The sequence below is a fragment of the Rhea americana genome, unplaced genomic scaffold, assembly GCF_003343005.1.
Source record: "Rhea americana isolate MKP2758 unplaced genomic scaffold, rheAme1 scaffold_75, whole genome shotgun sequence".
Taxonomy (NCBI): domain Eukaryota; kingdom Metazoa; phylum Chordata; class Aves; order Rheiformes; family Rheidae; genus Rhea; species Rhea americana.
This window is the reverse complement of record NW_028186923.1, coordinates 3,151,700-3,164,819: the sequence shown is the minus strand read 5'-3', so window position 1 is coordinate 3,164,819 and position 13,120 is coordinate 3,151,700. Positions and strand designations below refer to the sequence as shown.

General features: G+C 42.3%; 1 protein-coding gene across 3 annotated transcripts in view; it reads right to left on the bottom strand.

The window, feature by feature from the left end:
* Window positions 1-2,439: 2,439 nt before the first annotated feature.
* The window catches only part of ST8SIA5 (ST8 alpha-N-acetyl-neuraminide alpha-2,8-sialyltransferase 5), a 74,521-nt gene continuing 63,840 nt past the window's right edge, over window positions 2,440-13,120 (bottom strand). For all 3 annotated transcript variants that reach the window (XM_085322159.1, XM_085322158.1, XM_085322160.1), the window contains 2 exons: window positions 10,521-10,613; window positions 2,440-9,409 (listed from right to left, as the gene is read on the bottom strand). In XM_085322159.1, the coding sequence (XP_085178285.1) occupies window positions 8,941-9,409; window positions 10,521-10,613 (562 nt within the window). In that variant the 3' untranslated portion in view covers window positions 2,440-8,940. The remainder of the gene's footprint in view (window positions 9,410-10,520; window positions 10,614-13,120) is intronic.

Here is a 13,120-nt window from a genome sequence, read left to right as displayed (position 1 = left end):
TCAACCTCAACAACATACTTAGGCTCCCAACTCCTGTTTAAGGCCTGAACTTGTTAACTCAATAGTTGCTAGGTGTGGAAGAAAATTAGTTTTATCTATTTCTATGTCTAGGCAGCTTTGACACTCATGTCCTCATAACCAGCGTGTGTCTTCAGCACCTGAAAAGATCAATGTTGTGGCAGCAATAGGCATTTGAAGTTAGATTCCCTCTCTGTGATGGACTACAGCTCCATTATGGATTTAAATGATTTATCCTTCTGCGCAGACTCACTGGGAAGGCTTAGAGATGTATGAAGCCCTGGAGCTGTAGAACACCTAAATGATAGAAATTTTCTGACTGCCAGCACTTCGCTATCTAGGAATAGGTTCTGTTTAGTACTACTCATCACAGCTCTGGAGCTGACTGGGAAAAAAAAAAGAAAAACATATATTCATAAAAAGACCTTTTTTAAGAGCCAATGCCCACAATGGAAGGAGAGAGGCCAGACTCTGCGCTGACTCCATCTAGCTGCTCCCATAACCCAGAGGCACCTTGCTGAGGGCCCTCAGGAGTGAGAAAGGAATCACTTTGTCACCCAAGTGCAGGGTTAAAATATGAAATATGTTGCCACAGAACTTTGCTGAGGCCAAAAATACAACCCAGTGATCAAGAGGCTGTGGGGGAATACGAGCAGAAGAGCCATTCGTTCCTTTCCCTAGTCCTCATACTCTTACCTTAAGTGTCCACTCTTGGGCGCTGTCAGACTGGCAAAACACTCACCTAAGTCACCGTGTGCTGTTATTTATACTTTCTCAGAGCAAGGGCTGCAAACGCCACTAAGGAAAATGACGGATGMTGCAATCTTAAGGAAATGAACCATTTCTTGATTGCTTGCTTAGCTGAGCAATTTGCAATGTGATAGACAGCAATTATATCATACAGTGTAAATTTGTCTATTCATTTCTCCTTCTCCACATGTTTCCTTTTCTTGATTGAATAATCACTAGCAATAATCACAAGCAGCTGTAGGAAGGAAGCACATCCATCAGTTTTAATGTCAGCAAGAATGAGAGCTGATTCGTCCAGTATTCACCACAGTTCTGCATCTTCAAAACAATTTACATGTTCCTTATAGCAGTGCAGCCTGTTAATAGCAAGATCATATTATTTCTGTCACCTATTTCTGTTTCAATTTATAATCTGGAACAATAGAAATCCACAGGAAAATATCCAATTTCAAAAAAATATATCCTTGTGCCATCTGCTAGTCTGTATTCCCAAAAATGCTTTTAAAATTATGTTTTAATTCCCCTGATACCGAGAATATTGAGGGAAATATGAGCTTCTAACTAGAGAAAATAAATCAGAAACAAGGAAGATGGATTTACTCTGCATTATTCCTCTCTCTAAGGTACTCAACCTGTAAACGAACTTACACATTATAAGTTATTTGCTTATCACTGTATTAGAAATTGCTCATATGTTTGCCATGCAGCTCTGTCTGAGTTTGAGACACTGTAAAGACGTGCTGTAAGGAAGTAATGCTTGTCAGACATGTCAAGGTATTCTTGCAGGCTATTCAGTTATTTTAATTGGTAGCTTTACATGGCTTTGAAGTCCTTTAATTCAGACAGCTGAATTGAAAATTTCCAGAACTGATTTAATCTAAGGAGTTTAGCTCAAATCAGATATCTAGATACAATGATCTCTAGAAACAATGATATCTAGATATAGAAACAATGATAAGTGTATTGTCCCTGCAAAGAGAGACAGTAAGGCAAAGTTTACTCTGCGGGGTTGAAAGTCTGTGATCTGTGAAGCTAAGTGAATTCCCAATCCAGGACCAGGATGAGATGAAGCCTTCCAGGATGGCAATATCATTCAGGGTGTACACGTTTCCAGCTTGTACTAGTTTTGAAGGATAATGCAAAATTCCCTCCGTCTTTGCAAAACTGCCCTTACTAACAGCAGTTGCAACAGCTTGAAAAACTTTTCTTTTTACAAAGACAACTACCAGGAGTTAATCCCATGTGGAAAATGGAACTGAAACAAGAGAGAGGTGAGGAAAATTGTACTTTTGCACACAGAAATGATGTTAGTCTTTACTTCATGTGAAGGGCCTAGACAGAAAAGGACAGAGCTGTTAGGATGGCATAGTTAGGCAAAAAAAAAATGTTGACTGCAAAGGTTGTCTGTGTACAGATTGCTAGTTTTCACAATAAATTATCTTACTTTGTCCATTTGTACTATAGATGACAACCTAGAATCTAATATTCAAGGTCCAGTGATCAAAATATCAAATTCTCAATTGATGACAKAGCGCCACAGTGGTAGTCTCAAGTTATATGGACCAACTTTGATCAGCTGAGCTTCGAGCTCCCTCTGTGCAGAGACCCAGAACAGCAGGAGACATAAAATAATAATGGAGGCACAAAAAGCAGCTCAGAGCTTGCCTTTCAAATAAAACTGCTTTGAGTGGTTTATTCAATAGAATTAAATCATCTTTCCAACACAGTGACACAGACAAAAGAAATACCCTGATTACTGTTTYAGTTATGGCTTACATCAATTGTTAGGCTTTCTATTACAACCATAATACAACTACAGAAACAATAAGCAAAAGTTACATAGTGGAAGATTTAAAAAAGAAAGGTGAACTAATGGACAAGATGGCATTAACAGCAGCATGAAACTAGAGTGACTCYGCTTGGATTTCTCCACCACCACTATCACCACCATACAGAAATAACCAAAAAGAAACACACTTCATTTTTGCAATAACTTAGGCTCCATTAGCCTGAAGACCCATAGGTTTGCTCCACTATTTGCAAATCAAAAATCTGTTTTCTTCCAGGTCAAAATGAGGGATGTATTCAACAGAAGGCCTCTGCTGAGCATAGTAAAATTTACATGGGCTAAACATGGGTGTCTTATCAGAGACATCATGGTTTACAAAAAAGAGGACTCAAAAATGAAGCAAAAATCACCATGTCCTGTCCTAGATAGAGCAGGTACAAGCAGTTTTCTTCATCTGTAAAGAAAGAGGCTCTAGTGTCACACATGAATAAGTGGATATCACTTTGGCAACACCAGGTGGTACAACAGATAGGGATTAATTTAATTCTGTTTGCTCCTAACCACTAAAACAGGTAATAATCATAGCCTTCCTAAGCTGTATGGAGCTATGGATACACTTCAGTGTCTCAGTCCACCTCAACACAGACAGCTTCAACTAGAACAGGCATTTTAAGATCTAGCCAACACAGTATCTGATTTTGTTGGGTTAACTTGTTACTGTTCTACATGCTAACACTTTTTACAGTGATTGGTACAGTTAAAAATGTACAATTTATCCAAAGATCAAACACCAAGAACATTTATGGCTTCTACAGCGATAGTCAGACATGTCATTAGCATATTTACAACTTTCAACCCTTGTACAACTGAGGCAGTTTTGTCTTTTTTTAAGTAAGTTTCCCGCTAAGGCCCCATCCTCACTTTTAACAGTCCTCAAACGCTCAGGGCTGCGGGAAGCGTTCAAGGTGCTTGAGGCCTGGGACACAGGCTCCCTCACTCTAATGCTTCCTGAACAGCTGGATTTTCTTTAAGGTTATTAAAAAAGCACTTAAGTACAATTGCCTGTAGATTTTGAATACCATGCAGACAACACAGCAATGCCCAGCAGCCTCACCCACATTAGACAAGACATAAAATGATAATAATCTGGGGGAGATTCTTTTCAGAGATACAGGTTATTGGCTAGACTTACAAGCATTGGGCCCAATATTTTTCTTATCAAAGCCAATTGCAAACTCTGAGCTGGCATTCAAGGGAACAGGGCTGAATCCTGCCTTGAATACATTCACATCACTGATAAGTTCCACACTGATATTTTAAAGCAAGCAGGAAAACACCTCTTTTCTCGAGGCATGGGATGCACATACATACACAATTAGGTACRGAGGGTTCATCGGGGTTCATATGCCCCTGATCTGAATTGGCAATTTACACTGCCATGATGAAATGCTTTGCATAGATGATTTCCAGAAAGATGAAAGTGCAGAAATCTGGAAGGGAGCGTGACAGTCGCAACATTTCTGCTTCCAGATAAGTTTGTCCTTTACACACACTATTAAAAACACAGTATTGCTACTGCACATATCTACAATATATTAAAAATATATCCGAAAACAAGTGAATAAGAAACAAGAGGTTGCTCTTCTTGCCCAAGATCAGGGCCCAGTTATGGAGCCTTGCTCTGAAGCACACCAAACTTTCCATGGACTTCACCGCATTTTGGAAAAAAAATTAAGCATAAATACTGACTCCAGCTGAGCACTGAACCTTCATTCCTGAAACATCATCTCTCTCCAGAATTTCCCAGGGAGTTCCGCCCTTAAGGATTGCTGAATTTTGTAATGCTTCCTCCTTATATTATGTGCAAAAGTTCCAAGGTTTTCTGCATACTCAGATGCAAACGAGATAGGGCAAAAGGATTGTTTCAGAGCTCTCCATTTTCATTAACTGAGCTTATAGATCTGTAAAATCAGAGCCTCAACAACAAGCCTCCAGGCCTCAGAAGATTAAAAGGAGAAATTCCCTCCCTCTCCATGTCTTAACATTGCGTCCACCCAGTTTTCCTTATACACAAACCAGAGATTGCTTCCTCCTGCTGTGTGCAATCTAGCATGGGCTGCCTACCTCCTGCCATGTTATTAAAGCCTGGAGAGCAGCATCACCGCTGCAATCTCCTCTAATCTCCTTACATGGCTTTTCCAGGAGCTCGCAGACTGGCTGGCTATGGTATGTCTCCTCCCAAAGATCCCAATGAAAGAAGCTGCCACAGCSTGGCTCCCTGCTGTGCAGGTCATGAGTTGACCTTCTAGACTCTTGCACGATCACTCAAAGTATGCTAAAACACTATAATGGACCCATTGCTGTTTAAACCATTCTGGTCAACAGTGGGGTTGGATTCCACAGATGAAAAGACATTATACTATTTCAGCTAAATACTTCCTTCCCTTTGATAGCAGCACTGGTGGATCCATAAGATTCCTCTATTGACCTGACAATAAAGGAGAAGCAGTCCCAGTTGTGCTTTTCTCATTCAATTTGCATTGGCAGTGTATGCAGATCTCAGAAACTTYTTAAGAGATTCTCCTCAATAATACCAGGAGTGAGTGATTAACCCGTAATATTATAATTTCCTCTCCCTGTCTCAGATTTCATATTCTCAGCAATAGAGGCAGGATTACAGCCTKAGCTTAGGCAGCTCCGGAGAGCTGACAGCCTTTCTTCTTGGACAGATTCTTGCATCAGAGGTGCAAAATCTCTGGGGCATGCAGCCTCTTCTGTAGGAAATCACAACATGCTAAACATTCCTTTTAAGTGCCAGAAAAGCATGCCACAAACATTTGGCTTCCGGACTATGGTTTCTTATCACACAAACATCCCACATTTAAAAAGAAGGTTCTTGAAGACCAGACCTTTGGAGCTTTGACTATGTAGGAGATGGGGAAACAAAATAGCCTCAAACTCAGATAACTTCCTGATTTCAAGAGAGCATTTTCTTATGCTCAGTACTCAGTGCTGACAGACAACAAGCAAGGTCTTTCTCTCTTCAACAGCCCTTCTTTTTCTCCTTTTAAACAAGGCAACCAGAAACTCAGGCTAGTCAATGCTGGCTCACCTACCCTGCAGTGACATTGAGCAGGTAGCGAACACTGCATAGCTGTAATCTCCCTGGCGGTATTTGTTTGCTGCCTCTAGAGAACAGATTGGCTGGTGGGGTTGGTCCTCAGACCCTGCTTCTGCAAGCTGCAACCGTACCTTTCCATGGTGCTTCATAGAAGGTGCAGCACGGCAGAAGGAATCTGATTTTACAGAGCTCAGTGCAAGGTAAGGAGGCCAAGAAAAATATGAAAGCTTATACTTACGGCATTTCTGACAAAAATGCCGTAGCTTTTCTTCAATCATTTTTTGAGCAACATCTGAAAAACGAACAAGAAAATAAACATATCGCAATATGCATGCCCTTTAGAGGACTATTTTCTATATATTTCTTTGAAGATCTTTCTGGCTTGCAAATCGCTCCCTATATCTATCTATATGCCTATATACATCTTCACAGACATGTCTGGGCCTGTTTCTGCAGTCCCTATGTAAATAAAATACCCATCTCCTTGAATGGGAGTACTTTCGAAATAAATGGTGCAGGATTGGGCCTTTGGTGTGTATGTATGAGTATCCTGCACGAACATTTTTTAAACCATTAAAAAAATATAGTAGCTATAGACTTATAACCGTTCAAAATCTAAACGCAGTAAAACTGCACTTATTACAGTATAGCCTAGAAGTTGCATTACTCATTTGTATGAAGCAAGCAAAAGAAAGGAAATGTCTGTGCCTCTGTTACAGTTTTGCTTATCCCTTTTCCAGTCTAAAAAGTCCAAAGGGATTTCTGCAATTAAAAGAGGGATCTGCACCATTTCTTTCTGATATGTGGATGCCTCTCATGTGCTTTCCCATCTTTTTTAAGTATCTCTTACAACATATCAGACTCCTTTCYGTTACTTTTATTCACCTCAATCGACATAGTGAAGAAAAAACCTTACCAAAGGAAGTATCTTTACCAAAGCAGCAGCATCAAAGCAATGCTGAAGTGACTGCTAGATCCTTACTCAGGCAGACAAAGAAGCAAGGGCTCTAGGTACAGGCTTCAGCATCATTCTCATTATTATAAAGCTTAATGCACAGCAAGATGGCCAACTGACTGGGTCACATTGCTCTCTACATAGCACTTCCGTTACAGCACTTCATTATCAAAGCCCTTTGCACATTAACTTACAAAACACAGCARAGACAAAGATCTCTTTTGCATATTAAATCAAGGAAACTATTTCATCTACAAGTTCATTCTTAGCGTGCTGTTTATCTTACAGCTAGCTGATACAGAGCGATACCCACTAAAACACAGTACAACTCTAAGACTAAAAGCATGACGACACAAATATAAAAAGCTTAAGCGCAGGTCCTTCACTCACTTCTGGCTAGTGTTTTCCAAGTAAGCTCCAACATTTTTATCAAGGACATGGGTTTCTTTTAAAGTAATCAGACCTCTGGTGTCTTGTGTAAAGCTAAAGAAATATATGCTCTCGTGCCATCCAGGCCACTACTGGTCAGTAGCGACTTTGAAATGGTGACCACCATGTTTTGCTTCCTTTTTGATGGCTTTATGAGCAACTTTCATAGCTGTCAACACAGCACAAAGGCTTTTAAAGAAGCCTTTTGCATTACTGCATTATAAAATGAAAACTCAAGTCCTGACTTGTATTTAAACCCTCTCCTGAGATGAAAAAGTATCCTTCATATAGGACCAGCACTTGAAACTCCAAATYCTTGATCAAAGATCTCATAATCTAAGAAAGACAAGACAAGGTACTGGACAACAGCCCAAGTGCTTTAATCTAAGAGCTTAGACTAGAAAACTCCACTCAATTATCTATGCCAGCACAGCTCAAACAGCAAACCTCACCCTCATGCATGCAGTCATACCAGTACGAAAGGGCATATACCAGCAGCCTAACTGTGGTTCAGCAGCCAAAATAAACTGCAACAGTATGTGGCATCTTTTCTCCATCAGGATTCTGCCAGTTTAACTATATCATGTGAAAAATTAAGCTTGGCATAACTGATGGAATCATGCTGGTAACTTTTTAAAAAATATACCAGCCATTTTATTGTCCTACCATAATAACATTCTCAACACAAATAAATGCCACATTAAGATATCTGAGGTCTTCAGATGCATGATTTTAAAACAAACCACACATCACAACCCAAACAAGCCACCACAATCCAAAACACAAAATACATTCTTTAAACTCCATTTCCTGTACATACTTATCAGAGATGCCCAAAAATGTTTAACTTGACCTGCACAACAGTTGAATAGCATTCAGTTGTTTTTACAAAATCTTCTATAGAAAACAAAGAGGAAAGGCTTTTACTATGTTATGTTGTGACATTTGAACACAAAAATCAACTCAGAAAATATAACTAGAGTAATCTCCTTGCTATTCAGCCTGAGCAAAGCTTGCTGAAGCAGGAAGAAGCATAGTTCTTCAGCAGAGACTACAGTCTAAATCTGAGACAGTCACTGTAGGAGAAAGCACACACATCGTTCGTTTGTTAGCTAGAAGAAAAGTATCACAGACTATGAGAAAGAAAACAGTATCAGCAGAGGAGACCAGAACTATGAGACACAGAAGGAATCAAAAAGAAGAAGTCTAAAACAATTACACACCATGATCAACACAGTTACTTTTTCCTGGGAATGAGAGTAAAACCTTCTTTACCACCTTTGCTGAAAAAATTCATAAAGTGATCTAGTTTATTCCTATCACATCTAAGTGCAATTTTTCACCAATACTTTGTGAAATTACAGAATAAAGACCTCAAGTTATACACTTGCCATTAGAACTATAATGCTAAGGAATATTTTCAAAAAACCCAAATGCCAGAGAACAGTACTTTCGATAAAATTTAGCAATGTCCCAAGGTATTCAATTCATAAACCCATGTAAAGTCAAACAGTCTATGCTAACATTCTCCACCAGTGATTCTCAAAAGTTTGGTGCTTTTCCTTAAAGTGAAAGGACAGCTATATTACTGTGCTCTGTATATCTCTAAACCTATTGGAAATGTGCTTCTTATCTGACTTGCTTTCCAGAGCAGTGCATATCCTGGGACAGAGGAGTTATGCTTCACCCACACTGTTACAGACCCTTCTCCGCTAGCAAGAAAGATGCTGGTATCCTAGATCCTATGGGATGCAATGCCTTGAGGAAATTCATATCAAACAATTATTGCATAATTTCAGGRTGTAATAAAACCTCTCACATCGTACACAGGCATTGAGTTCCCTTTGCACTTTTGTGTCAGAGGAAGAACTGTCCTTGTCAACAGCAACTACAGGTCCCTGTATGAACCCGCAGGATCCCCTTGCTGTGCATGTGGAGAAAGTTGAAAATTTCTGAGGGCATCGCATGAAAACCAGGGCGAGGTTTGACATTGTCATAATAGTGGTGAGTTATAAAAATCCCTGAGGGGTTCATAGGGAAGGCCCAAAAGCCAAAAAGGTGGACCTCTTCACAGAGCTCCAGAGCAGCAGTCACCAGGATCAGTCCTGTGCTAATCCGCTTGGCCCGCACCCCTAGACCAAGCCAGTAGCGTGAGACATTGATGAGATACTGAGGATGAAAGTAGTAAACAGCTTGCTGAGATTCAAAATCATCCAGGACATACTTGACCCGGATTGAGACATCTGTGTTGCGAGTATTGTAGAAAGCCGGCAGCAACACAGAAGCATTTTCATAGACCTGGAGCACATCATAGAAGGGTTTCCTCCACTTCTCCAGTTTATGGAATCTAAAGGGAAAAGGATGCAAGTGATGGTCAGACCAGCATGCACTTCAGTTTTGACCCAATAGACAAGAAACTTTCACTGGGTTTGTASCAAAACGTTTCTGATGAAGAGGTAATTGAAATGATGTCTCAAGTAAGAACAGAACTATATTTAGATTTGCAGCTGAAGAGAAGTGTTAACACGAGATGTAGGGCAAAAATGYGGGGGGTGGGGTGGGGGAGATATATTCTCCTCCCTTTTGCTAGTACACTTACTGAATGCTGGACAAACTTTGTAGACATTTCTGGCCATTTTTCATCTCTAACTTAATTATCAAAACTATGTAGTTTTTTCCAAGGTTTGACCAGCTTTATTGTGCATTTCACAGTGCAAGACTATATAAAAAATAGCAAACACCAAAGCTGAGGAACACCATCTGTAACACACCCAAACGTAGAATTTAAAACAAAACTGTCATGCAAGCAAATCACTTCACTTTGCTCAAGAAAACACATTCCCYTGGCAAGAAAGGTCAGCAGCAATTAGTTAGCCCCAGGACCCCAAGTGCACACTAGTTAGCTTTAGGCACACAGCAAGACACAAGGATCCACCTAGTTTTAGTGACTGTTTTTGTCTGCTCTGGGACATAGCCATCAGTTTTGCTCTTCTGGTGCCCTGGGGATGCAATGCTCAAATCACAACAGTCTGGAGCCTGTCAATCATAGCTACAAAGGTTAACTGCYGTTTTTTAAAAAGATACAACAATATGTGTTACTTTATTCAAGCATTTAGGATRGGATCCAGTTGCTTTCATGCTAATGCATGGGTCATTTGCATGGGTCTTGCGGGTATGATGACACAGGACTTCGAGGGGAAGCATGGCTCTGCTAGTATGATTTCAGCTCATCAGCTTCCCACTTTCCATTATCAATATAAGGTTTAAGTGTTTAAGGCATTTCTATAGATTGTTACTGATTCATTATTCTGAATAACTTCAATCCAGAAAGAAATATATTAACAGTGTCAGTTTTAGGCAATACTGAAAAAATCTTCTCTGTAAGAGTTAGGATTTAGTGAAAGGTAGACTTGGAAAAGCAATAGGACATGAAAACAGAAGAAACAGAGAGAAATGACCTTTCAGTAATAATACTGGGATTGACAGTCACAACATCCGTCTTTACCCCCACGTCCGTAATGTATTTCTCTGATATAGGAGGCAAATTGCACCTATAAAGGAAAGAAATTATTAAGAAAGTTAGACAATTCYTTGCATCTTTTCAGGACTGGAAAGTAGATTTGATTTAAGTATTTCTTCCAAGATAGAAACAGTTTGCAGATTTATAATTGTAGCAAAACACATTGATGCAGTAGGAAGGGTGAGGGAGAGTGTCATACAGACAGGGTAGACAACAAAACACAAGTTGGGTTGGGGGGCCTTCAGCGGGTGCATGCAGCTGGGGAAGTGCGTTTGGGACATGGCTATGGGAGACYCCCRTACACCCTTCCTGGGAAACCTGCAGGCATGACCACCTCTCTGAAATGCCTGTACACCAATGCACGCAGCATKGGGAACAAACAGGAGGAGCTGGAGATCTGTGTGCGATCGCAGGGCCATGAACTCATTGCAGTCACAGAGACATGGTGGGATAGCTCACATGACTGGAATGCTGCCGTGGATGGCTATGTGCTTTTTAGGAGASASAGGCCAGGAAGGCGAGRTGGTGGAGTTGCTCTTTATGTGAGAGAGCAACTGGAAGGCATCGAGCTCTGCCTAGGGGTGGWGGAGGAGGAGGCAGTTGAGAGCTTGTGGTTAAAGATCAAAGGGCAGGCTAACAYGGGGGACACTGTTGTGGGTGYCTACTACAGGCCACCTGACCAGGAAGAGAAAGTTGATGAGGCCTCCTATAGACAGCCGGAAGTAGCCTCACAATCACAGGCCCTGGTTCTCCTGGGGGACTTCAACCACCCTGACATCTGCTGGAGGGACTACACAGCAAGGCACAAACAGTCCAGGAGGCTCCYGCARTGCATTGATGAYAACTTCTTGTCACAAATGGTGGAGGAGCCTATGAGGAAGGGTGTCCTGCTGGACCTTGTCCTTACCAACASAGAGGGACTGGTTRGASATGTGAAGGTTGGGGGCAGCCTTGGCTGCAGTGACCACGAGATGGTGGAGTTCAGGATCCTGCAGGAAAGATGCAAGGCAACAAGCAGGACTGCAACCCTGGACTTCAGGAGAGTGAACTTTGGGCTCTTCAGAGACCTAATTGGTGAAATCTCATGCGTTAAGGCCCTAGAAGAAAGGGGGGTCCAGGAGAGCTGGCTAGTATTCAAACATCACTTCCTCCAAGCTCAAGAGCGGTGCATCCCTATGAGTAAGAAGTGCAGCAAAAGGGGCAGGAGACCTGCATGGGTGAGCAAGGAGCTCTTGGCCAAATTCAGACAGAAGAAGAAAGTACACAGAATGTGGAAGAGGGGACAGGCTACTTGGGAGAATTACAGGAATGCAGCCAGAGTGTGTAGAGATGCTGYGAGGAAGGCTAARGCCCAGCTGGAATTGAGTCTGGCAAGAGATGTCAAGGACAACAGGAAGGGCTTCTTCAAATACATCAGCAGCAAGGGGAGGACTAGGGAAAATGTGGGCCCACTACTGAATGGGGTGGGAGCCCTGGTGACATGGGATACAGAGAAGGCAGAGTTACTGAAKGCCTTCTTTGCTTCAGTTTTCACTGCTAAGGGCAGCCCTCAAGAATCCYGGAGCCTGGAGGCAAGGGAGAAAGTCTAGAGAAGGGAAGACTCTCCTTTGGTTGAGGAGGATAGGATTAGAGACCTTCTGGGCAAGCCTGACATCCACGAATCCACAGGCCCGGATGGGATGCAYCCACGGGTAMTGAGGGAGCTGGCGGATGTTGTTGCTGGGCTGCTCACCATCATCTTTAAAAGGTCATGGAGAACTGGAGAGGTGCCTGAGGCCTGGAAGAAAGCCAATGTCACTCCAGTCTTCAAAAAGGGCAAAAAGGAGGACTCAGGCAACTATATGCCTCACCTCCACCCCTGGAAGGGTGATGGAACAGCTCCTTCTGGATGTCATCTCCAGACATATGGAGGAAAAGAAGGTGATCAGGAGTAGCCAGCATGGATTCACCAAGGGGAAATCCTGCTTAACCAACCTGATAGCCTTCCTTGATGGAGTGACTGGCTGGGCAGATGAGGGGAGAGCAGTGGACGTTGTGTACCTTGGCTTCAGCAAGGTTTTTGACACTGTCTCCCATAACATCCTCTTAGAGAAGCTCAGGAAGTGTGGGTTAGACGAGTAGACAGTGAGGTGGGTTGAGAACTGCCTGAAAGGCAGAGCTCAGAGGGTTCTCATCAGTGGCGTGGAGTCTAGTTGGAGGCCTGTGGCTACTGGTGTCCCCCAGGGCTCAGGACTGGGTCCCATCCTCTTCAATTTTTTCATCAACGACCTGGATGAGGGGACAGCGTGCCTCCTCAGCAAGTTTGCTGATGATACGAAGTGTGGCTGACACACTCAAGGCCTGTGCCACCACACAGAGGGACCTGGACAGGCTGGAGAGCTGGGCAGAGAGGAAACTTGTGAGGTTCAACAAGGGCAAGTGCAGAGTCCTGCACCTAGGGAAGAATAACCCTAGGCACCAGTACAAGCTGGGGGCTGCCCTGCTGGAGAGCAGCTCTGCAGAGAAGGACCTGGGAGTGCTGGTGGATGACAGGTTGAC